Raw genomic sequence first — 27300 nt, 5'->3', positions numbered from 1 at the left:
TACTGAGGGTTTCAGCAAGTATTGAGCAAAGGGAACAAGAGAGAGCTAAGCAGCCAGCACTAAAATGTTCATCAGTCAGTAAAAGCCTCCAAGAAGGCTAACAGAAGTGAGAAGCATGGCGACGGTACACCGTGAAGCTCCAGAAACATGTCCTGCATCGAGTGTCTAATGAAAAGTGAAGCTGAGAGAAGGCTGCAGCTGAGCTGCGTTCAACACAGCAGATATGTCTCAGACGATCGAGTTGTGTGTGTGTGTGTGTGTGTGTGTGTGTGTGTGTGTGTGTGTGGTGTGTGTGTGTGTGTGTGTGTGTGTGTGTGTGTGTGTGTGTATGGCACTATGTTGCTCCTCCTCGGCTGACTTTTCGATTGAAGAGTGTAAAGACACATCAACCGGAAACCAAACTTTTTTCTTCGACTTTTTTTCTCTGAGGCAAAAGAGGAAAAGGAGACGACACTTGTTTTCATGAGGCCCACACAGTTCCTCATTTCGGTCATTTACGTCTGCTGTTGGAAATGTGTCAGCTGTCAGGAGAAGCGACCACTTTCTGCCGAGGGTAAAGCGACGTCGACGGATTTCAGGCCAGTCATAACTCACTAACGGATTTTGGCCCTTTATCATGGAAGATGTGAGTAGTGGCTTCAACCACACTGTGTTACTACGTTGCTTGGTAATGTACGGCAGTTTGCATTATGTCGGTGATGTCAGCTCGTAGTTAAGACATGTTTTACTGAGAGGGACAGCGAGCGTTTCACGGAATGACGTTATAAAGTAAAATACTTTCCAACTCGACAGAGTAAGGCTCGTACATAGGAATGTTTTTGCCGTTAGTTTGGGTTTTTATAGCGGTACCAGGCGGTCTGCTGCAATCATCTAAAGTCAACACGATGTGACAAAAATTGCACCTGCCCACCTGTCAATCCGTTTCATCAGCTTGTTGGTCGAGTTAGATGACAAAAACTGGCCGCGAGGAATAGCGAAAGCTCCTTTTGAAATGTGCCAGTTTATTGTAGCGCAACGCGGGGATATGAACACAACCTTAATCTAATAGTTCATATCTGCTTTTGGGAATGGGTTATCGAATGCGTATCTACATATTCTGTTTGTCAATAATCAATTGAATTGTGACGCAATATTGTCGTTGGTGTAGGCTTATAACAGATACCTCATCACATTACAGGCTATTGCCATGAGATTTGTTTGATTTGTACATCTGTTTACAGAAACACATGGCATTTGATGCCAACATCTTTGTAAAAGACTGTGTACTGACAGAACGTGCACTGATGGAACTTAACTACTAACTACTAAGTTTGACATTTCAAGGAAGTAAACTTATGAGAAAAAGGAAGTGAGAGACCTACTTTGTTACCTACAGTATGCAGGGAACATTTCACACCACTCCCTTCCAGCGTAACACTGGTCAAAAACATTAATTATCTAGCAGCCCTGACTCCAGAACCCAGATCCAGAATCTGTTCATTAATGTAGCATTTATTTATCTTGTATAGAGATCATCTACTTTCTAATGACTAACTGTACATTCCAGACTAAATAGATTTATAAACCCTGCAACAGCCCACATTTTAACTGTAACATGACTTCCCCCTAATTCTAGATAGATAGATAACCTTTATTTAGACAGGGTATAAACCAATTGAGAGCAGAGCTCTCGTTTACAATGGGGCCCTTCATTTACATAAACAAGTACAAATTACAATACAGAGGAGTAAAATGTCTCAAAAAAGGGATAAGATAGCCATATCAAGAAAAACAGGAGCATTCATCAACTAAAACTTCCTTTAACAAAAATTGTAACTGTTCTAAGGTTAAAAAACGATCTAGCCTAATTGAGTCCTGAAGTTTATTCCAACTATTATTACATTACATCTCATTTAGCTGACACTTTTATCCAAAGCGACTTGCAATAAGTGCATTCAACCAAGCCATTCAAAAAGCCTGCTCAACAAAGTGTTTGAAATCCCTCTTTACAATAACACGTGGTGGAATCTTTTCTGCTTAAACTTTCCTTTAATTTTGGTGTGATAAATTTAAATCATACACAAAATGAAAACCTTTAAAACCATCACTTGGGGTTATTTTGTTATTACAATATCACAGTGACTTGAACAGAGACAATGACAATATGAAACAAGTGGCAGTGTTTGAATAAAACTGAAATGATGTTGAGTTTGGCTGGGGATTCCCAGAGTGAGTGAGAAACTATGGCACTGCCTGAAAAGGATGCAATACAAAAGTGTGCAAACACTGCCAACTGGAGTCTGTTAGGCAATGTGTGTTTCATGCATGAAATACAGAAATTCAATTTCATTTAGCAATCAGCATGTACAGTACATGACTGCTATATGAATTGTATTTAGTATTTATTCTGCAAGTTGGGCAAAGACTAAAAATCATTTGTAATATCACTTGCGTTACCAGAGACAAACAGGTGGCATGTAAGCAGGCACATATCCAACTCTGTGTGGGCTTGTTGAAAAAGTCTGTAATGAAGTTTACTTGTTACTTAGGACGACGATGTCCTTCAGTTAAAAGCAACAACAAAAAACATTTTGAAAAAGAGAAATATGTTCACAATAACTGCAGTATGTAGTTTATATTTCCTGATTCAAAAGATGAGTAGAATTCAGAATTTGAAACTACTTAGCTTGTATGGATATTGTACTCTAATTTCTAAAGCCATATTGCTGGGCTGAGGTTCTCCAAACAGCTGTTTATCTCTCTTATGTTCTAATTTGTCCAACTTTTCCTCTTCCAAACCTGCTGCACATTCTTTATCTTTCACCCCAAAGAAATTGTGCTGATCATTTGTCCCTGCTGTATGAGTCATCCTGTTATCCCACTAACCTAGAGTGCATAGTGTGACGTGTCTCCCTGTCCCATTTATCAAAAATGAAACAGACAACCACATTATGTGTCAGGCAGAAAACAATTAACCTTCTCTCATAATCATGCTGCTATCCAGGCCCCTGCCACACAATGAATGTGTGTGTGAGTGAACCCTCTTACTGAGGCACTGCTCAGAATTTCTGGGAACATTCCTTTATGATGAAAAAACAAGTTCTCAATAGTGAATGCATGTATGTGTTGCAGGGACAAAAAGTCTTAAAAAATGGAAAGATGAGGAAAAATGTCTCTGGAAGACGTAACATTTTTGTTCTTACTACACAAGGGCTTTATTTGGAATGAAATAGAAATCGTGAAGTAACACATTTGTTTGCTTCCATCTTTGATACCTCTTTATATTTCCACTCTTTATCATTCTTTATACTAGGACATGTCGCCATCTGTGTCTCACTCATCCTTGGGGTTCTCTCTTACACCTGATACAAAGACACGCCAAGTACGACACAAGTGTCCCACATACGAGTGAACATTAGTGTGTTGGTCTTAAAAGTAGGTGTGGTCAGCTGCAATCTTGGTGCATTGCTGTCTTGAGGCAGTGGAAAGCAATAGTCTGACTTCTGTGAGATCAGTGGTGCAGTTCTTCAATGTTATTTTTGGTCTCATCAAGATAGAAACATGCACCTCAAGATTCAAGATTCTATTTACTGTCATTTACTGGGGGGTGGGGGAGTAGATCAGGCTGGATGGCTCCCTGGCCTGAATTTAACTGTGGGGGTATGCGCAGGTAGCTGGGAGAGCACCTTCACCTACACCGGAGGATCAATCAACGCAGGTGAACGCTGTTAGCTGATTGATCCTCAGGTTTAAAAGCCAGCAGCGGAGCTGTCTCGGGAGACACACTCTCCAGACACTCAGGGCCGAGCACACGGGAGAACAAAGGAGAGACACTAGTGCTGAGCCAGTCCCTTTAAGTTGGTTTATTTATGTTTGTTTGTGTGTGTGGTCTTTAAATAAAGATGGTAAAACCTGAATGGTTCGTCTCTGGCTGCTGTGACGAGAGCCCTGTGGCATGGTCTACTGCCACAGTAATGGTTTTGGATGTGGTGGCAACAGAAAATTGCTCCTATTCCTTCCTGATTGATTCATCTCTAGTTTTTTGTCCTTGTCACTACTGGTAGAATGAGGCGGTACCTGCAGCTCAGGTTGCACAGGTAGTCCGGCTCCTCCAGGATAGCACATCCATATGTGGGGTCACAAAAAGGTTTGCTGTGTCTCCCAGCACAATCTCAAGGGCATGGAGGAGATACCAGGACACCAGCTGTTACACAAGGAGAGCTGGACAGGGCTGTAGAAGGGCATCAACTCAGCAGCAGGACCACTATCTGCTCATTTATGCAAGGAGGAACAGGAGGAGTACTGCCAGAGCCCTACAAAACGACAAAACAGCTTCGTGCAGCTCGATTGGCATTTGCCGGAGAACACAAGACATAACAGGTCTGCCACTGGCCCCCCGTTTTCTTCACATATGAGAGCAAGTTCACACAGAGCACATGTGACATGCGTGAAAGAGTCTGGGGATGCTGTGGTGAACGTTGTATGCCTGTCACATCATCCAGCATGACCAGTTTGGGGGTGGGTCAGTGATGGTCTGGAGAGGCAATGGTACCCTGACTGCTGTTGGTTACCGGGATGAAATCCTCAGAGTGATTGTCAGACCTTACCCTGATGCAGTGGGCCCTGGGTTCCTCCTAGGGCAGGACAATGCTGGCTTTATGTGGCCTGAATGTTTAGGCAGTTCCTGGATGATGAAGGTATTGAATCCATTGACTTGCCCTCAGGTTCCCCTGACCTAAATCACATTGAGCACACATGGGATGTTATGTATCGGTGCATCAACGCCGCCAAATACAGGAGCTCACTGATGCCCTGATCCAGGTTTATGAGGAGATCCCCCAGGACACCATACACCGCCTCATCAGGAGCATGCTCAGACGTTGTCGGGAGTGCATACAGGCACGCAGGGGTTGCAATTTAAACCAGCCTGCAATTTAAATTTATTATTTAGATTTTCTGTGTGGTTTTGAATCCAGCCCTCAAAGGGTTTTTCCTGCGTAGAGAATAGCGAGCCGCTTCAGTCAAATTTCGTGTCACCTCCGCCTCCCGACATAATACTAGTACCGTGGAAACGGCTAGTGATCACATTTGTCCCGGTCCACAGTGATGTCTACAAGCGATTGATTACTATAAATGAATTGTATAGCTTCTTTATTATAGTCCCAGAACCTGAGGGAAAGGTTTTTTGTAAACTGAGACAATGTATGGAGAGCCAGAGGAAATAGCGGGGGTTGGCAGTGCGCAGCCAAATGATAGCGAGACAGAGATCAGTAAATTACTGAAATTATTAAGAAAAAAACCCCAAATGATCAGTTTTGATCAGGAGCTGTGCATGGCTCCCTAGGTGTCTGTCCCGGACTTAGTGGCGCTGTTGCCGGGATGTGCGCCCTCTCCCTTGGGCTGTGGAGCTGTCGGTGGTCCCTGTGTCCATAGCCAGGTGTAATTTTTTTCAATAAAACCACGTTGTTGGAACGGAAGTAATGCAGTGGTTGAAATCTCCCCCTACGATTTGGGACAGCGCTTCAACAAGCCATTACATAATCAGTAGTCGTCGTGAAAACCCAACACGTCATCAGTAGTCGTCGATGTTTGCCGGGAATGTCAATGTAATAACATTGTTGAGATCTTAAATAAACCATTGCTATTACTCGCAGTTACTAAAGTGACAAACCTATAATATCCTAATACCATCTATGCTAATGCAGGTGAATCAATGACATTTGCCATTCATCCAATGGAAATTGAAAAGCTTGGATGCTCGATTATTTCATGTATTAATGAAAAGCTCAAAGCTTAAGGTGGTCTGTAGACAACCCTGCCAGGATGCATTGTTATTAGACTAGCAGTTAAGTTCAGTAACCTCGCTGCTATATGCTGGTTAAATCAAGTGCATTGTGTATCTTCAAAGAGGGGGGATGCAACATGAAATGATCGCTTTTTTAGTAAAAAAAATTCCATAATACATTGAAATGATATTAAACTGAGATATTACAATCATTATCATAAATTCTCATCGACCTCGGTTTGAGGTGTGGTCTGAAAAATCGCAGTTTCGAGGGCTGTACAGCCCGAACACTTTGTGTCCCAACAAGTATCAGGACACACTACACCTACACGCGAACGCGCAAAACGTAGGGGCAGGGCTAAGGGTTAGGGTTTTCGATACATTTTCGGTTAATTGCCCAGCTCTACTCCATCAGAAAGGTTAGACAGCCAGCACATGATTGTGCTGGCTGTCTTCACTATCCTATGAAGCTGGTTCTTCATAGGCCTTGCAGCAACTTAACCAGGAGGTCATGTTGTAGGATGGGATGCTTTCATTGGTGCCCTTGTAGAAGGTGGGGAGGTGTGGAGTGGGGAGACCTGCCTTTCTGAGTCTCCGGAGGGGGTGGAGCCGCTGCTGGGCTTTTTTGACGGTGGCTTTTGTGTTGACGTTGGAGGTATACTCATCCAATAGATGTACCCGTAGGAACCTTAATGTTACTGTCCTTCTTCACAGCAACACAATCAATGGTCATCAGTGTGTGATGTGGCTTGTCAGCCCTCTTAAAGTCAATCACCATCTTCTTTGTTTTGTTCAAATTGAGGAACTTATTGTGAGATCTGCTCCATGCTGTTAACTGCTCCACCTCACTTCTGTATGCTGACTTATCATTGGCAATACAGTCGTGGGTGTGCAGGCTGAACAATAGGGGCCTCAAGACACAGCCTTGGGGTGAGCCTGTGCTCACTGAGATGGGTCTTGATGTGCGGCTGCTAACCCTGACTGTCTTCTGTCTAGGGCTGCAACTAACGTCTATTCTGATAGTCGATATTCTGATTATTGAAACGATTAATCGACACACATTATGAATCACACAAATTCTCAATTGCTCTTATTTAGCCATCAACTTTTAAATTTAGCTTGAGGTTGCATGTGATGACTGAAAATAAAGACAATAAAGATCGATACTTCATTCAAAAATGTCTTTTAATAAACGCATATTAGGCTACTAGTGATACAAAAACAAAGAAAAATCTAGTTTTTGTCCATTTAAAAACAAGGACAGGCAAAGTGCTAATATAATTTTTTTAATTTAAATTCAAGTTTCCCTTCTACCTGTGAAACCAAGAACAGGCCAAGTGCCGATACTAAAAATAAATTAAAAATCAAGTATCCATTTTTTCTGTAAACAAAAGGACAGGGAAAGTAGCAGCAATAAAAACATCAACAAACAAAACTACAGTCTTCTTCTGACTGCATAATTGTGATTTAAAAAGACGTTAGGATAACATTACGCTTTTAAACAAGTTAAAAAAAGTTTTAAAAAATCTACATTCAAACCATATTTTTGTAATGGATTCTAGAATCCTGCACACAGGTATTGAGGGAGTTGCCAAGACAACTCCGTTTATATAGCAAGCTAGATAACAGGCTATCTTATCGAGGCGAGTCTGCATCGTCTACGTTACGATGTCAAACGTGCTTCCTCTTCAAATGCGCGTTTCCTGCTTCTCTAGAAAGCAAGGTCCGCCTTACAAATATTGCAGGTAGTTTTTTTTTTCGGGGCTATGTTAAGGGAGAAATTCTCCCATACTTTTGACTTGCTATGCGATGGTGTTGCAACAGACACCGCCATTGGTCTATGTTTTGTCGCTATTGCACATGCGCGACTTTCAGAGATAGGAAGGGAGCGAGATGGCTCACTCCTCAGCTAATTCCATCAGCACCTCCGGTAAAACGACGTTTAGTTCAGCTGCACGGCACGAAAAACGCGTGCTATGACGTAACCAACGAATCATCGACTATTAAATTCGTCTGCGACTATTTTTATCATCGATTTTTGTCGACTACGTCGACTAATCGTTGCACCCCTACTGCTGTCACTGTGTCAAGAAGTTGAGGACTCAGTTGCACTCAGTTGCCTTTTGATCCCCTTTTAAAATGTATTTTAGATGTTAATGCCTGGATGACACAAAAGTGTTGTTTTTTATTCAGAGCTGACCTTTAAAGTTTATATGGGGTATGTCACCAAATCTGCTTTTATCATCTGAAAAATAAGTGTGACCATTTCTCTCTCTGACAATGTCAGAACAAAAATTTGAAAGAGTCCAATACGCTTTGAGACTATTAAGAGTTTTATAGAATCTATTTGGTTGTAGTTGAGATGAGGCTCTTAGAATTTTCTCTCATGAATGCTTTTTATTTTTTCTAGATATTTGTAAAGTAGAGAATTTTGTTGGGGGGTGAATTCCACAATCGGGGGATTGAAACAACAATTATGCTCAAGCGTTCAGAATGTATCCAGTTTTCACTGTAAGTGGAATCCTTTTCATGTCTCAAGGCCTTTGCACGATATTTTGCATGTTATTAATATTTTTCAAACCTGTATGAGGTCAATGCAAGCTTTCAAATTAGCAGAAGAATTTAATTTTTTGGACCTAGGTAGATGTTCCATCATGTAAACATTGAATCAATTAGAATGCATGCTGTTGACAATGTCACATTTTGAAGCAGTAGTAGTAGTAGAGCTTCCTCCTTTATCCAGTTTATCCGTTGATCTATTTAATAACTTTGTCTTCAGCTATTGCTCACAGATATTATATTTTAATTATTTATGTATTTCTTATAAATGATATGGTATAGTCAATTTGAAGCTAGGATCAAGCAACAGGTGACCCAGCTCCTGTCAAAGAATATGCACAGCTGGGACTGTTTACACCAAACTGGTCCTTCCTTAAAATTGTTAGTAAAGAAAAAAACATGATCTTGGTTTCAGGTGTTGCAGCAGTTCTTCAAACCATACAGTTTCCTCTTGGGTGTTCCAATGTAGTTCATCTTTTTTGCTTTTTATTAAGTAAAAGCAGCACCAGATCATCATTGCATCGATTTTGATCACATCTTCCTTTCCCCAAGGCACAATGTTTTTTATCCTGATAATTTATTCACAAAATATGATGTGCCTAATGTAAATAGCTGGGTACGTTGAAATTCACCTCCAAATGATTTGCTATTTTGTGCCGTTTATTTGCATTGCCGTTGATGTGCAAAGGCTTTCATTATGAGAGTCTTCATGCTGACAGATTGTCCTGGTATTAAAATAAAGCACTTAATTCTTGTCAGTTTCTTTACCCTATTGTTAGCAGACACATCAGAGCTTTCAGTTCCGCTTGTGATGTGTGATGTGATATGTAGAACTGAGGCCATTCTGTCTCAGGTTTATACAAGTAAGCAGGATGGTTTCAATGTAAAGCATGGGGCTGGATTGAGAAGGCTCACATGGTGTATAATGATTCACTTCCTCAGGAATCTCAATGCACCGGCGTCTAATGAATAAGCCTTTATATTTCGGATTGCACAGTGTGGAACACCTTTATCATATCAGCAGCACATTTGTCAGTCACTGGCAGCAACACAAAAATGGCAGCATATTCTCACATCTTTGAATTTGACCATTTTTTTAGGTTAGAAATTCATCATTACAACTTTATTTCTTTTTCATCCTGGGTTTAAACACGTTTTCAGCAAAATTATGTAGTGGTCCAGTCCCACTGTTTTCTCTCAGCTCAAGTAGTAAGGAGTGAGTGTGGATGAAGTGTGAGCTCCAGTGAGGCTTGTGCTGAGTTCAAGCTGGGCAGGTCAGCGTGAAAATCAATGAATGCCAGATGCTCAATGACCTAAAACTTAATCAGAAACACATGTCTGCAGAGGTGTGTCTCTGTGCTGTTTCTTGTCCTCTTCACACCCAGATTGCACTTTGTAATGTTATAACTTTTTCAGTTTGTCTTTGCAAAACATTATAATCTAAGAATTCTTTAGATTGCTTGTACATTTTTGGACAAAGTTGGGTTAAAGGTTGGGTTGAGTTTACGCTTCAGTACAGAGCAAACTTCCTGTGTGAGTTTAAAATTGGATCCTCTTAACTTACTACATGATATCACAGTGCTGAGCTATAGTAGTCAGCTGAGCCTTCAGTAAAGGAAACCCACTGCTGCTCTGTTCAAGCGTGTGGTCATCACTGCTCTGTACCGAAGTCTTTCACCAAGCCCCATGCATTTTTTCCATGTTCACCCATGTAACAGGCATGCATAGGCCACTCTGTACCTAAGGGTGTTTTTTTGGACTGCACAGTGACGCTGCTTTGTCTTTCGGTGGAGAATTTGGTTTCACTATCAATCTATCATAAAGTAGTTTGTTATTTATATCCGTCTCACTCTCTCTGGAATACCATCCCTCCTTGTTCGGCCTTTCTTTCTTCACAGCTTCACTGCTGTTTTCCAAGTTGAGGCACAATAATTGCAGTTACAGTGAAAGTGGAAAAATAGTTATATGACCTCCCAACCCCAAATAGAAAAAAATTATATCCTGTGGAAGTTTCTCCAGCAGAAACAAAGGCTGTGAATTGTACAGACACCTAGGCTACTTGTCAGTGATTTAGACACAAAAGGAGTATCTAGGTTTACACAGTTCTTGCTTCACAAATCTGCTGAATATATGTGGTATGTGTAGACAAGTCTACATCATGGAGGTTGGCAGCTGTAGTGTTGCCTGTGTAGACTCACAGGTACAGTAGATCACAATTGTGACCCTGTTTCATTATCTATACATATCATGTAGGCAGCTAATGTGCAGAGCAGAGCACAGATAGTGGTCAAGGGTGCTGTAGTGTGAGGTGAGAAGAGATTTGTAAGAGGCAGAAATGAAAATGTCTGATAAGAAGTGAGAGCTGCTGTCGGTAAAAGGCCCCAGCCCAACTTCTCTAACAACTAACTATTTTTGCACTGACACCACAGTTTAAACAAGGTCTTGGAATTTTCTCATTTGCTGCATAGCTTCGATGTGAGTTTGAAGTGATCACATGTTTACATTTGATTTTAGACCTTGACTGAAATTCTTAGCAACTAATGCTTCAAATTTAAGAAATAATTCATCATATGTTGAGCTGCTAATTACTGTCAAATCTGCCTTGGGGATATGACACACATTTATAAAATGTTCAATTTAATTTATTTGCATAGAACTACATCACAACATACGTTACCTCAGGGCACTTTACATAGTAAGGTCAAGTCCTTACAATATTATAGAGAAATAGCAAGCAGTTGGCTACCTAATATGTGGAATCAAAACAGCTCTGACCAGTTCCACATAGTCATTTCACATAGACTTCAAAACAGGAAGAGATCATGATCAGCTGACGTCTTACTAATAAGTAAATTAGAATTTCAATATTGTGCCACACACATACTTACTCACTCAATGACTGATAACGTTACTTGTTGTGCCCTGCAACAACACTGCAACATCGCTAAAATGATAACCCAGTTAAATATAATAAATGCTTGGGCAAGACACTTACACTGGCCCCTGGTGGCTATGCTTGCAGTGTGTGAATAGGATGTATGTTAGAGATTTGCTATTTTCTCTGTGTGTTTGGGATCATTGTCATGTTAAGATTAGATTTCTCTCTGGCCAAGCTTTTGGAGACTGGTTGTTGGTTGTTGGGTTTACAATATCATATTTGGAGTGACATATATAAATGCCATCTCTCCTCTTGCTGCTCACTTACGCTGCTTTCAGACATGCACTGAATTACTATGCAGTTTCTCTAGAATAAATCTATGTGTGAACGCAAATATTAAGAAGGTTGTGCAATCGGGTTTTTATTATTCAAGAAACATAGCCAAGCTTAAATCTTTTATCTCTCACACAGACCTGGACAAAATCATTCTCACCCTCTTCCTTTGTAGTGGTCTTATTCAGAAATCAATCCATTGTATACAATTATTCCAGAATGCTGCCGCTTGGCTTTTTTGACACAATCCCAAAAATGTAACCACATCAACCCTTTTAGCATCCTAGTTTGTTTTAGGATTGATTTTTAAATTCTTCGAATCAGTTTTAAAGCCAGACGTGGGCTGGCCCCTCCCTATATTTCAGATCTTTATCTCCCTACGCACAGTCTGTGATCCTCTGGTAAAGCATTGGTAACCATTCCAATATCTTAGCTGAAAATCAAAGGATACAGAGCCTTTGCCGTGAGGGCCCCTACACTATGGAACAATATGCCAGAAGAGATTAGACTAGCAGAATTGGTTACCTGTTTTATCTCACTTCTTAAGACACATCTCTATAAAAAGCTTTTATGGTATATATGAATTTTATTATTTGTATCTTTATGATTATTATTTCTGTACTCTGAATTTTATATTGTTTGTTGTCAAGCACTTTGTTAGTTGTATTGAATGGTGCTATACAAATAAAGTTATTATTATTATTATTATTATTAATATTAAAACCTTCTAACCACTGCTATTCATTGTGTTACAACTTATGTTTAGTAGTGGACTGATGCTCCTGTACCCTCTCCATCTTTATGAAGTCTCATATTCTTGTTTGTGACTCGTTCAGGCAGTTCATCACCATGTGCATTTGACAAAACTCTAAAAGGTTGAAATTAAGGAAGCTTGTTTAACAGGGTTCATGTAATCAGTTAAAATTTTGGTAAAAGTTGTTGCATGGTCACAAGTAAACTGAACTTTGGTATATTGAGGTTGTACTTTGAGTCCCAAGTCTTTCATATACTCTATCGTACCTATTTGTTTTTATCAAGTACCCTTCACGTCAACTTAAAAATAATACAATTTATGTAATATGATGCAATTTTTATAATTTGAGGCATACAGTGATATCAGTCAATCAGTCATATCAGTCATAATCAGTCAGTGATACCTTTCATCTGTTAAAGAATTTAGATCAAACATAAAAATCATATGTAAAAATCGTACATGGATAAAAATTTTAAAATGTTTTCCTGGTATGTTATAAATGATCAAATCAATATCCTCCATCTAATATACTGTGCAATACCAATCAGTAACAATGATAATAAAACAATGTACACTCTGCTGGTCACTACTTCTGTGTGATTTGCTTTCTCTATGTCATTGTAGGGTGTGAAAGAGCCAAAGTTCCTGGGTCTGGCAGGTTGGGTGAAGAAGGCTCCTGGCAGACTGTTGGCAAGCTATAAGGACCGCTATATTCATTTGGAAAAGACAGAGATTGTAGTGTATGAAAATGAGGTACACTTTTATGTCTGCCGCTCTCACTATTCTGCTGCTTATTTCATGTAACTATTTTACTATCATTTTATATTGTGTTTCAATAAAAACAGAAGCTCTCAAAATATGGGTCAAACTGTCACAATCGCATGCACCCACACTTTGTGTTGCAGGACCTCCAGAAGTGCGTAGAGAGAATTGACCTGGAAAACTATGACAGATGTCATGAACTAAAGAGCCCATTCAAGAAGAGGCACAGACTGATATTGATTCGATCAATCAAGTCTAGAAATAAGGTGAGATGAGAGGTGCTTTAGATGAGAACATAACTTAATGTAAATGTAAAATGTCATGTTATCAGATAGAATTAGGCCATATTTAAATACAATAGCTCAAACACATTAAAAAGAGCAAACATTGTTGGGGTGTTGTTTGAATTTAAGGATTCCAATTCTGATTTAGATTCTGCTTATCGATTCCAAACTTCGATTCCAATATGGTAAAAAAAAAAAAAAAATGGGTGAAATGTTTAGATAGCAAAAACATTGTACTTTTAAGAAGTAAAGACATAATCCCTGCATGAAAAACTGAAGGAGCTGAAAAAAGAAGCTTTCAAATTATGATTTCACCCATGTTGTATTTATTTGAACATAAATGCTACCATTTGATTCTAATTTGGAACTTGGTACTAGTATGGAAACAGAAGCAGACAAAGGTTTAGATAAATGATGGCTCCTTCCTTTCAAAAATAAATATTTTCACCAAAAGATGAGGACAGGCACAACTAGCAAGATGCCAGTGTACATTTGTTACATAACATGCATCAGTTTTGTGTTAGTTTATCTTTTAACATGGTTACACCTATCTCCATCTAATATCCACAAGCTTTGTGGAGAACGTGTGTTGGAAAAGAGTGTTCTCTTTCTCATATATGCAGTGTTTGTGTCCCTCTCCCTTTCATTATAAGCTCTCTCTTGCTATTTGTTTGGTGAACATCTAGATGAAAATGTATCTGCTTGTTGATGTTATTTCACATACTTATGTGTGTATCTACAGAATATGTATAAATATATTTATGTCGTCAGTATGCATACGACATGTTACTTTTATTGGCAGAGTGTTTGCGTATCCATTACAAAGCAAAGTTATAAAAAAGGGTAAATGTTGCAACAAACAACAGTTTTGCGAGTTGAGATACGTTCATTTAACATTTTAATACAGTTCCTGAATCTGATGGTAGTTTGTATCCTTTTGGGGTCATTCAGTGTGAATAAAGTGAGTGTCACAAGGATGCTAAGAGCTACTTGGCAGCCTCTTGGTTTCTCTCGGGTAACCCTGTTTAGCTCTGGCTCTGCATCACTGAATGATGCCAAAAATACAGAAAGACTTTCTTAAAGTACCACAGCAACAGCAGTTATTCCTACAATATGTGGCTGCTTGGCCACAAATGGTTAAAGGTGAATTGAATGTCACTCATTGAATACAATTGAAAGTAAAGTTTAACATGGTCTTACATTTATTTCCATGTAAGATGGTTTTATATATATGAAATTTGAAACATTAAAATAGCAGCAAACAACTATTTTCTATGTAAATATTGGTGGAGTAATCTAAGCAGAGAATGAAGTCACACTCCCCTTGTGTTTGTTGCCACACGTTCATGTTAGAGAGAGCAGCATTGAAAAAGAGATGCAAGAAGAAGAAGAGGTTTCTTTTTTACTGATGGAGGGATAATTAAGATGCAACTGGTGGTCAGTCAGAATAATGTGATTGTCCTGAAGGGGGAAAATGGGGAAATTGTTTCCTACATTCAGCAACTTGACATGGGATGAAGATTGAAATGTTAATGTATTGATGGTCTGCTACATTTTTCTAATTGATCCAGTATCCTTCAGTTCACTGCAAAAACTAAATAAGTAATTCTTAAATTCTATCAAATTCTCCTGTATTAAGCAAAAAAATCTGCCAAGGGGGTTGAGATCCTTTTGTTTGACTAGAATTCTTAAAACTAGTCTAAACTGAAAAGACCTTAAAGGCATAGTTGAAAATGAAATGAAACTTTACTCATTATCTTCCCACCTTAAAGCCGATAGAGGGGTGGATGAAGTGTTTGAGTCCACAAAACACTTTAGGAGTCTCAGGGGTAAATAGTGTTGCAGCCAAATCTAATACAAATGAAGTAAACGAGACCCCTTCTTCGAATGTAATAAAACAACAGAATAAAACATAACATGCCTCCATACTGCTCCTGCGGGGTCATCCAAGTGTCCACAAGCCCCGACATTCATATTCAACTGGAAACAGCGATTTTAGCTGAAGAGAATGTCCTCTGATTCCTCTTCTGGAGCCACGTTGACGTACGCACTTGCACACCGGAAAACCGCACACACTCTCACCCAAGTGCAGAAGAGGTCTAAAGAAGAGGTCGCCTTGGCTGTAAGATGGTTTACCCCTGAAACTCCAAAAGTTTTTTGTGGTATCAAACACTTCACCCACCCCTCCATCAGAGATAAGAATTAAGAAGAAAGGGGACAAACGTCAGGAGCAATCAACAAACAGAATGACTAACATGGAGGAAGAGGTCAAAAATAGTCTTGAAAGTTTGATGCTGACCATAAAAGAAGATATTGCTGCATAAATTATGGATTTCCAATTGGAATTTAAACAACGCTCCATCGAGACTAAAGAAGGCATCTCGAAGTTAAGAGAGAGGACAAATATTGAAGCACTGAGCCAATTGTTGAAAAACTGGAATACTTGGAAAGACAGAATAATATAAGGATCCACCAGGTAAAGGAGGAAGCTGAAGGAGAAGATATGGTGAACTTCCTAAGGGTGCTCATATCCGAAAAACTGGAGATCCCAGCGGAGCAAATTAATATTGTTGCAGCGCATTGATCAAAGCAGAGAAAACCTACACACAGCGGGACATCACCAGGCTCTAATGTCATTCAATTTCTAACTTGGGACGCACGTCAAAAAGTTCTCTGCTGCGCATGGGACAAGAAAGCAATACTGTACAAGGGAAATGGATTTACTTTGACCAAGACTATTCATCTCAATGACAAAAGTAGAGAATTCAATATGCTACAATAGGAAAAGAACTGCGAGAAACGTGTGAAATCCCATTTCATCTACCCAGCAAAGCTACGAGTTATTGGAGACGATTGTACACAGATCTATAATTCAGCCAGGGAGGCAGCCACAGCACTCCGTGCTTAAGGCACCATCAGCGGAGTTCAACACCTGCTGCTGGGTAAAAGACTGCTGCAGACCTACTGAGGGAGCTGGGATGTATAGCTTGATGTATAGCTCCAAAGGTATCTGGGACAGAACCTATCCCAAATGCACACACAAATGCAAACTGTATACACGTACACATACACGCAAACACAAATAGCCTACATTTAGCCGAATCCTTTTCTCTATGAAGTAGCAATAGTTAGTGAGTGAATGAAAAACTACTTTTCAAGACATGATATTTAAAGGGATTTTTTTTACTTACAAACTGTTGAAGATGAAAAGGTGTTAAAAGGATTATGCATTATTTGTTTAAATTTGTTGTGTTTGTTTGTAAGTGTAGAAAAACCTGACAAGTAGGACTGTTAAATCACTATGGTAACAAATAATACATTTTCTGTAAAATGTCTATTTATTTATTTATGTATTTATTTCTAAATTATCTCACAGTAGTATTCTTTTACCTTTGAGGATTTTAAATAAATGGATACACAACTGAGAATGTAGATAGAAAATATAGGTTTGAAGTCAAATTTGACTGGTATATGGCATATATCATGTTTCTTTTTGTCGTTTTTTTTGTCTCTTCTTTTTCTTCTTAAGTAGATGATTATATCTGAATGCTCTCCCAATAATGACACCGCAAGACGGTAATGAATATGAAGGCAAATTTAAATTCTATAAGGAAGACAAATTATGAAAAATAGGTCACCTTAATATTGGCGTGGGTTGTGTACAATTCACAGCAACGTATAATTCAGCTTTTTCCTTTTATAAGAGAAGCTGTTGCTACTATACCAATTGGGGTATAGCCCCAGATTCCTATTTATGATTATGGAATCTGATCAAGATGCTAAAATAATGAGAGGTGCAGCTAAGGAAATAGGGCTGAAGGATGTATGGAGAACCCTCCACCCAAAAGAAAGGGACTATACCTTTTTCTCAAAACCTTACTATAAATACTCAAGACTAGATTTAAGAATCACATATTAAGGGTTACAGAATGCAATATAAATCCAAATACATTATCATATTATGCTTTGATATTCATGAAATTGAACCTTTACGGAATGATAAAAAAAAAACGAGAGTGCAAATGAAAACACTTATAATGGCTAAAGAGCAGGGGGGCTTGCCCTCCCTAATCTTAAACATATTTATTACGCTTCCCAATACACACTTGGTTAAATGACCATTCTGAAGCTAGGTGGAGGCTAATTCAGAAAAAAATGTGTTGTGTCTCAATAAAAACAATACCCTTTTGTAAAGAAAACCAATGAAGGACACAAATAACTGACAATATAGTAACTAAAAATACACTGGAGGCTAGAATTGAATTAGGAGATACTGTGACAGAAGACCCAATAGTATTCAGAGAGATAAAGGAAGACCCAGGATTTGAAGCTAATAAACAAGATACAGCTTTTAATACTTGGGCAATAAAGGAACTGACCTTATTTGGGCAATGTATAGATGAAAATGGAATAATGTAATTTGAGCTTTTCAGGCAAAATTACAAATTATTACACTCACACTTCTTCCGCTACCTACAAATGAGAAGGTACATATACAACAGAAAAATAGGAAGGAAGTCCAACAGGGATTTACACCCACAAAAAAAGAACTATAACAATGTTAAAGTATCAGTTTATGTTATCTTAGAAAACTCATGTACAACAAGATACAAGGGCAAAACTAAAATGGGAAGAAGATCTTAATATATACATACATTATTCTAGAATAAAATCAGGGAGGAAATCAATATTACTCTAAAAGGGGTCATCCAACTGAACACAGACCTGGTGCTGCTAGGCAAAATGGAAGACAAAATACAAAACAAACAAAATAAATACTTGCGCATATCAGCACTTAAACAGATAAGAAATTGGCTCCAGAAAATATGTGCCCAAACAGAGACATGGAGAGACCCTGTTCAACAAATATATCAAATGGAATATCTAACTCACAAAATGAGGGGGAACTTAAAACAGTTTGAAAAGAGATGGTCTAAATGGTCTATCTACAGTTAAATGGTTCATAATGAATGGAAAATTGTGGAATGTGATGTTCCATGACAGGCCCTTTGGGGAGCACTACCTTACCTAAAGTAAAACATTGTATATTCTTTTGCTTTCTGTTTTCTGTCTCACTTCATTTTATTCTATTTATTTTATTTCCTACAAATGTGTCTATATGTATAAATATGTATGTCTATATGATTGTTATGATGTACTGTAAAAAAGATTATGTCATCCTAGGTTAAGTGACATGGGTGAGATGAATGTGGTCTTGTGATGACAAATCATCTTAGAAAAAAGAACAAAGAAAACCCACTTTTTTAAAATTAACTTGTTTGAACTGACAAAAATATTTAACTTAATCTGAAATTAATAATTAGCCAAAAAGACTGTTTCTTCTAACCAAACCTTACTTTGTCTTAAATTCAAACTTAGCATTCTTAATTTTAGTTGTTTTTTTTAATTAAAACATAGAGGACTGGGGCGGCGTGTAGCTCACCTGGTAGAGCTGCCGCCCCATTGAGGCTAGGCCTCATCCATAGGGGCCGGGTTTGAGTCCGACCCGCGGCCCTGTGCTGCATGTCTTCCCCTACTCTCTGTCTGACCCCCTTCACAGCTTACCCTCTCTCTCTCCACTCCAAATAAAATAATTAAAACAATAAAAAAAAACATATAGGATCATCTATCAATCAATCAGGACAAGAGCACTTTCAGCACACAGACCATTGTAAATACATTGGCAATATTTTGTATCTTTCACCATTAGAAGCTAAAGGAAAACCTGGAAAAATCACAAAAGAAATCATATTACATACATGAACAAGTAACCAAAGCACAAACTGACTTATTCTTTGAACAAGGAATAAGAAGGAAGTGTTCAAATACATGGATAAGCAGCTTGAATATCTGAGAACACAGTTTGCTGCCTCCCTTGGCTGGAGACTATGACCATTAAACTGACCTGCTAAAGGATCTTATTTCTGTCCTATCCCCAATATCTGGTGCTATAACCTACTTCAGGAGGAGCTGTCGCACTGCAAAAATGCAAACAAAACACTGTCAGAAGAAGTCACCAGAGAAATACAAGTGTTTAACCTAAAGCAAACTTGGGTTATAAAGTCTTATCAATCCCACAAATGCTGTACAATAAAAACAGAACAGAACCATGGTAATTTGTTAAAACAAATATGTGGTATCAAACATACATTTTTACAGTCAAGATCAGATTAAAGTAAGAAAAACACACATTCAGGACCTGAGAGAAGGATTACAATGAATACACATTTAATAATTATATAATTATAATTTTTGATAAGTAGAGGCTCTAATTTGCAGATATATATGTTTTTATTAAGCATTTATTTGAATCCAAGTAAATGTTATTTATTTTTGAAAATGTCCATGTGCTAGTAAAAATACATGCATGCTAAAACAAGGTCAGTGAGCACAAGGGCTCTATCAAATGCAGTGATGTTAATGTTTATTATTCTGTTAACCACCATTTCAATACATTTTACACCCTATCTGGTCTCCATTATTTAAAAGAATCTCTGTAGTTTTCTCTGGATCTCTACCTAATATGACCAGTGATGACATGTTTAGCCATATGTTGTAATTGAACTGCTGGCTGTCGAGGTGGTGTCCTGCAAACGGTATGGGCTTTGTAGACAATTGGAAAACTTATGGGAGAAAACTTGGTCTTAGAGGCGTTCATCCCACTTTGAATGGAGCGGCTCTCTTATCTAGAATATAACTCAGTTTATAAATTCATTTACAACCCAGAGTTCGGACCAGAAGGCAGAGCTGCATATAAATCAACAGAACCTCTGCAGCAACACCACAAAGCAAGATAATTAAACGTGGACGTTAAACGTAAGAGCATTGTCATCAAAGGCGGTTTTAGTAAATTAATTAACCTCAGATCATAATATTGATTTACTGTCTCTCACTGAGACCTGGCTTTATCCTGAATAATATATCAGCCTAAATGAATCTACTCTCGCAGTCATATAAGCACTCACATACCTTAAGCTCTGGCCGAGGAGGTGGAGTTGCAGCTATTTTTAACTCCAGTTTATCAATCAGTCCGAAACCTAAACTAAGCTGCAACTTATTTGAAGTCTTGTTCTTAGTCTGCCACACCCACCCAGGAAAACAGAACAGCCAATCATATTAGCTGTAGTTTACCAAGCTTTAAGAAAACTAGAAAATCACCTTGCCTGGAAAGATAGTCTTAAGGTATATAAGAAGGCCCTCCACAAAGCATTAGCTGCCTATTATTCCACATTAATAGGAGAAAATAAAAATAACCCCAGGTTTCTCTTCATCACTGTAGCCAGGCTAACAGAGAGTCACAGCTCCATTGCGCTTCTACAATGATAAAATTATAACCATTTGAAATAAAATCTACCTGCCCTCAATTATTTTTAATACTTTTAATTATTGAACAGCTTCTCTCTGATCACCCTGGATCAACTGACTTCAATTATCTCATTGTCTAAACCCACAACTTGTATCTTAGATAGATCCCAGCTCATCACAGCCTTGGCAAAAGTCACTAATGACCTTCTAATAACTTCAGATCAGGGATTTGTGTCTGTCCTCGTTCTGTTAGATCTTAGTGCACCATTCAACACTATCGATCATCATATGCTACTACAGATAGACTAGAACAGTTAATTAGCATTAAAGGAACCACCCCAAGCTGGTTTAAATCCTATTTATCAGATTGATTCCAATTTGTGCAAATTAATGATGAGTCATCTGTGTGCACCAAAGTTAACCACGTTGCTCCTCAGGGTTCTGTGCTTGGCCCAATTTTATTCACCTTATATATGTTTCCTCTAGGAAACATTATCTGGACACACTCTGTAAATTTCAACTGCTGTGGATGACACCCAGTTATACCTATCAATAAACCCTGAACAGTGTAATCAATTAACCAAACATTAAGCATGCTTCAAGGATATAAAAACATGTGATGTCCAAGATGTCCAGCCCAGAATGGCCCCTTATAGAAGAAAAAAAAGTGCTGCCCATAGCACTGTATGACTGTGTGTGTGAATGGAAAACTGTACTGTTAAGCGCTTTGAGTGGTCATCAAGACTAGAAAAGCGTTTATAAATACAGACAATTTACCATTTCTTCTATTCAATGTTGTAAATACTGTTATTTTGTTGATGCGTTCAGTTACATGCGCAATCTATTGTACTTCTGTCCGTCATGGGAGATGGAACCCTCACATGTAGCTCTCTCTGAGGTTCTATGTTTTTTTCGTAGTTTTTAGGGTTTCAGGTACTCTTGTCAAGGGTTAATGACAGAGGGTTTCACACCTTGTTAAAGGGATAGTTCACCAAAAAAGGAAAATTCAGGGGTGGGTGAAGTGTTCACAAAAGACTTTTGGAGATTCAGGGCTAAACAGTGTTGCAGCCAAATCAAATACAATTGAAGTAAATGGTGACCAATTCTTCAAATGTAAAAAAATTACAGAATAAAACTAAATGCCTCCATACTGCTCCTGTGGTGTAATCTAAGTGTCCGTAAGCCCCAACATTCAAATTGTACTCGAAATGACATCATTAACGTAATGTTTTTATTCTAAATGTCCTATGATATTCTCCTCTGGAACTGCGTTCTCGCGTTTATACCAGCGGACATTTAGGCTAAAAAGATGCCGTCCATCAGCATATAGTGGTGAGTAGATAATGAGTGAATTTAAATTTTGGGGTCAACTATCCCTTTAAGCCCTTTAAGACAAATTGTGATTTGTGAATATTGGCTACACAAATAAAATTCTATTGATTGAAAGCATGGGACACTTTGAGATAAAGGGAGTGTGTGTGTGTGTGTGTGTGTGTGTGTGTGTGTGTGTGTGTGTGTGTGTGTGTGTGTGTGTGTGTGTGTGTGTGTGTGTGTGTGTGTGTGTGTGTGTGTGTGTGCGAAAATTATATGTTAAATGGAGATTTGGATTTGCACTTATTATACACTTTATTTTTGGGCCTCAACAGGGATTGGATCGTGATCGCCCTTACCTGATATCCTTCCATAGTTCTTTGTACTAATTCTATTTTCCTATGCTACCCAATAATTCTGGGAGCACTGGTTTATAATGTATGTATTAGAGTGTACTTCCAAATTCTAAACTAATTAAAAAAATATACAAGGTTTGGAAAATGAAAGGGGTGTGTGGTAACTACTCCCTAATATCTACTGTGCATTTTACCTTCTGATCATCATCTGTGTTTTTTAGGTGACTATACTCTGTTATGTGTCTGACAGGTCACTGATGTTAAGTTCCAGGCTCAGACAGCAGAAGAGAAGGAAGCTTGGATCAAAGCCTTTTCTGAAGGCATCAATCGAGCAAAGAACAAAGTCTTTGATGAGGTCAGTGTCCATGTAATTCATACAGAGACATAACTGTCTTTTCATTTCATTGACATCCTTCCTTTCTATACACACTTTGCTTTTACCATCTTAATGAATGAGTGTTATGTTTTCACAGGTGAAGGTTGATGAAAGCAGTAATTTAGACCATGTTACTCGAACAAGGCCTAAAGGGAACCGTAACCGGCGGCCACCAACAAGGATACACATGAAAGAGGTTTGTGTGTGTTGTTACAACCAGATTCCCCCTCTCTCAAGATCTTTTCACTCAGACCACATTGGGAGGTCTGGGATGCATGACATCCAGCTGACGTCCCTTGACTCACTACAGTTTAACAATTAATCAAAAATATTTGTGTATACTCTGCTCTGTAAGCCTACCTTGATTTTATCGGCCACTGCCACATTATCAAAACTCACCACTACATAATGATTTCTATCCACACACACACACACACACACACACACACACACACACACACACACACACACACACACACACACAAGTCAACAGACACATTGGTATACTCAGATTGGTTAAAAACAACATAATTTGGTCTTTGTAAACAGAAATGACGTACATCTTTATTCTCATATAGTGGGGAAGTGAGATCCAATCATAAGTGGTTACAAGAGACACACTCAGGACACATTTTAAAGCCTGGTCTGAACAGAAGAACATAGCACTGTCCACTTGTGCTCAGATTTCTTAGGACAGATGTTAATACTAGGTCTGATAGGGGCCACTGATTGTTAAAAAAGTCAAACTGTCAGAGTGTGTGTGTGTGTGTGTGTATGAGAGAGAGAGGGAAAAAGATGGAGATAGTAAGTGCGAGAGAGTGCGAGAGAGAGAGAATCTGCGGGTGGATTTTGTTATTTCTGTATTCTGTGGAATCGATATTTCTGTTTAAAAGAGAAACTCAGTAAACTCACCATGTTTCCTTCCTTGGCCTATATTTGAGAGAATGACAATTTAAGATATATTGGCTTTTATAAATGTCTCGCCTGAATTATCTTTTTGCCCTCTAGGTAGCTGATGTGTCGTCTGATGGTATCCTACGTTTGGATCTTGATCTGGAGGATGCTGTAATGCCTAGTGGGACCCATCATGCCAATACTGATACCCCTAAAGAAGCCATCACAGTCCTAATGCCGTTTTTGAATGTAACTGACGCTGAAGACAAACAGCCCAGGTCAAGTGCTGAGGAGATTAAACCAGAGGATAGTCCCAAGAAAAACATAATCAAGCCTCCAATGCCCCCTACCAAAGAGACTAAACTCATTTCAGTACCCGAGGATGAACCTGATAAGGATGATGCCTCAGAGAAAAGGGTCTGTATCATACTATATTCTACCACTTACCTTACAGTATAGAATATTGTTGTATGTCTTTATGTTTGTATAACTTGGTCTGTAACATAAAATTCATGTTTTAAGGTCCTGAAGCCGCCTATGCCTCCATCTAAAGAGGCAAAGTCCTTTATCACACCTATTGAAGAGGCTACAGAGGAGGGCAATGCTGAGAAGATGTCTGAAAAGAGTCCTGATGCCAGGAAAAAAACAGGTGCACCACCAACCCCACCCAACAAACCCAGTTCCGGAAGCCCCTTTAGCAGCCTCAAAGAACCATCACAATCCAGACTAAACCCCCACCCTCCTACCCCCCCATCAAAAGAGAAGAAACCCTCCCAAGCTGCTCCAGACCAAGAGGTTCAAGGCAAAGCAGATGAGAATAAGAATAAGGATGATGACAATAGGAAGGAGACAACAGGAACAGCAGTAGAAACAGATGAGGATGGTCATTCAATTTTCAAAGAAGCTCTGGAGAACATAAAAGGTGATGTAAGTCCCAGCACAGAAGAACAGGTTTCTGAAGAAGCATCAAGGGAGTATGTAAGCAGTCATTCTCCTCTTATAACCACCAAGAAAAAGCCAGAGGAACCTGCTCAGTCTGACACACAACATTCAGAAGAGAAGTCAACTATAAGTCAGCCAAATGAGAGAGAGGACCATACTGCTTCACTGCAAACAGCCCCAGATAGCTTCGACAGTTCTCTTCAAGCAGAAGAACGCATAAACAAGTATCAAGTCCCCTCAAATGAACCACCCACTGACAGCTTTAACTTGAGTCCACTGCTCTGTCACTTACCTGGGGAGAAGAAAAGGAAGGCAGAGGAAAAATCTGTTGACAGCGGTCAGCACTCAGACAATGACAGTGAAGGCTCTGGGAGTGAAGACACACTGGCGGCTTCCACAGCTTCGTTGCGAGGGAGCCATGCTGGACTGGATGTGTTAGATGCCAGGGAGGATAGCATTCAGATATCTGGACAACATTCATACAACATACAGGATATAACCAAGCCTCAAGTTAAATCAAAGGTCTTTCCCTTTCCACACTCAAAGCCCACAATTCCTCTCAAACCCTCCACCAAGGTCAGGTCAGCTTCCATTGGAGATCTGCTGTCAGACTCTTCAGTCTGTATTCCGGTGAGACCGCATACCATAGCTTTGGCTCAACGTAACTCGTCTCCTACAGATGATGTCATGAAACTTGAGACTGAAGTGGCTCTGGAAATGGAAAAGACGGATGAGCTCCTGAGCAGAATGTCCCAGTTCCAGAACAAAGGTGACAGTGAGGGCAAGCCAGAGAATCTGCTGGCCGAGGCCATGGAGAAATTAAGGAAAGCTGACCATGTCCTCAGGGAGGTTAAAAAGCTGAAACTCGCGAAGAACTCCATCTACAGAAAGAGCTGGTGAATGACAGTCATAGCAGATTGACAGGGAATTGACCATTTGCTAAACCCCTCACCTGGATAGTTATTGTTTCTCTTGTAGCCTAGCAAATTAAAATAGGCACAGCAGCCCTGCTAAGTTTTGAATCTCTTCACCTATAGTTTTTAATCTGGAAAGGCTAAGAAAAACAAACAGAAAAACATGAGATGGGTGCGAGGAACAGATTTAACAGTGTCTGGTCTAATTTTAAGCTTCAATAATCAGCATGTACAGCTAACTAGGTTACTAACGACTGTAGTGGAATGTTACTTCCAAATCCAAGTAGTCTGACATCATTTTGTGTGTTTACAGGTTTAAAAAGGTCCTGTTCATGACTAACTCATTCACTTTGTATTATTTCCCAGGGGTGTGGAGGTTAGTCTGGAGCTCTGTCCCTCAATTTATCAAATTTGGGAAATGTATCACTCCCACATCCCCTGCTAATTTCACCTGAGATAGTATTAAATTTGTCCAAATCCATCCTAAAAGCCTGTCCCTTGTAAGCAACGGAGCCGGCCCTAGCCCCACCGTCTCGGTACCGATCTAATGGCTATGCTTGAGGATAGTGCTTTGGTTGTTACGGCTATAATGAATCCAGAATGACAGCGGCTCTTATCACCACAAACTCTCTTGACGTATTTGTGTGTGTAATCTACCTATATGGCACCGCTTTTTCATCCTGAGATGTTTATTTTCTTTTAGTTTTTTCATTTTTGCGTCTGTTGTGTGTTAGAAGCATCATCAAACCCTCCGACGATCGTGGTCGATCCAGCAGGGGATCTCCTGCTGTGCCCTCACATCGGATTCTGCAGACTTTCTGTGGAATTTATACTTGGGGGCCAGGCAGACAAAGTATATAGAAAGTGGATTCACACATACTGCTCTTCCAGATAAAACGATCTCCGGAGTTCAGTGTATCTGCAAGTTACAGATTCAAAATTGCTCAGGAATTCTAAAAACTAAATTTGACACTGTTATCACTGTAAATTGCATATGTTCTATGTGAGTGGCAAGACTGACTTTAGGAATGTTAGCTAGATGGCTCAGGGCTTAGTAAATGGTTAATTAATGGACTTTTTTTTATGGCTCTTTTAATGGTCATGGCACATGCAACAGTTTGCTCATTATTAACTAAGTGCAATTATTTCTAGCTTAACTTTCTCTGCAGCTGAGTGAAGTGCTTAATTTTCGACTATTGTTTCTTTTTTCTATGTGAAATATCAGACATTTACAATAATACTTACTTGAAAGCTAACATGATAATTTTTAACATAACAGTAACTACATTTAGAACTAAAAAGTACTAAAACATGTTAAAACCAAATTACAAAACTGTTGATACTTAGGGTTAGGGTTATATAGGGAATTTATACTGTACATATTTTCACTACAGCACATGCTGTTTGTTGAGAAAGAAATGTACCAACAAAACCCTATTTTATTTTTTTAATTCTATTTTTCGATGTATCTTTTCATTCTAATGACATGATTACGGCAATGATTTTTATCAAAGCACTGCATTCTACATAGATTACAGTCTCTTTTCATGATTTTTTCATGCTGATATTGTACATAATACAGAACAAAGAGCTTGTAGCAGGCATTTTGCCCATTGATAATCTCTCTTACTATTCAATTTTACAAAAATTTGTTTTGATAAAAATATCTGCTTATCAGATATGTTTCTCACAGCTGAGAAATTTCCCTCTTTTTTGTCCAGTGCTTTGTTAAGACATAATGGTCGTTTTAACCCTTTTTAAAATAATGCCATGCCATTTAGGGCATGTAAGAATATTTTTTAATGTTTGATATCATTTTGTACTCTTGGATAAAAATTTCTGTCTCCTAAATAAAGAAAGGGAAACTA

At 38.9% G+C, this 27300-nt stretch overlaps 1 protein-coding gene across 1 annotated transcript; it reads left to right on the top strand.

Moving 5' to 3' along the window:
• plekho2 (pleckstrin homology domain containing, family O member 2) lies at positions 1–27300 on the top strand. Its single transcript, XM_035153413.2, has 8 exons — positions 1–240; positions 430–625; positions 12913–13041; positions 13194–13316; positions 22557–22661; positions 22780–22878; positions 23691–23993; positions 24099–27300. The coding sequence occupies exons 2-8, from the start codon at positions 617–619 to the stop codon at positions 25416–25418; spliced, it is 2088 nt and encodes a 695-aa protein (XP_035009304.1). The 5' UTR covers positions 1–240; positions 430–616; the 3' UTR covers positions 25419–27300.

The sequence above is a fragment of the Hippoglossus stenolepis genome, chromosome 1 (genome assembly GCF_022539355.2).
Source record: "Hippoglossus stenolepis isolate QCI-W04-F060 chromosome 1, HSTE1.2, whole genome shotgun sequence".
Lineage (NCBI taxonomy): Eukaryota > Metazoa > Chordata > Actinopteri > Pleuronectiformes > Pleuronectidae > Hippoglossus > Hippoglossus stenolepis.
This window is presented reverse-complemented; position numbering and strand designations above follow the sequence as displayed.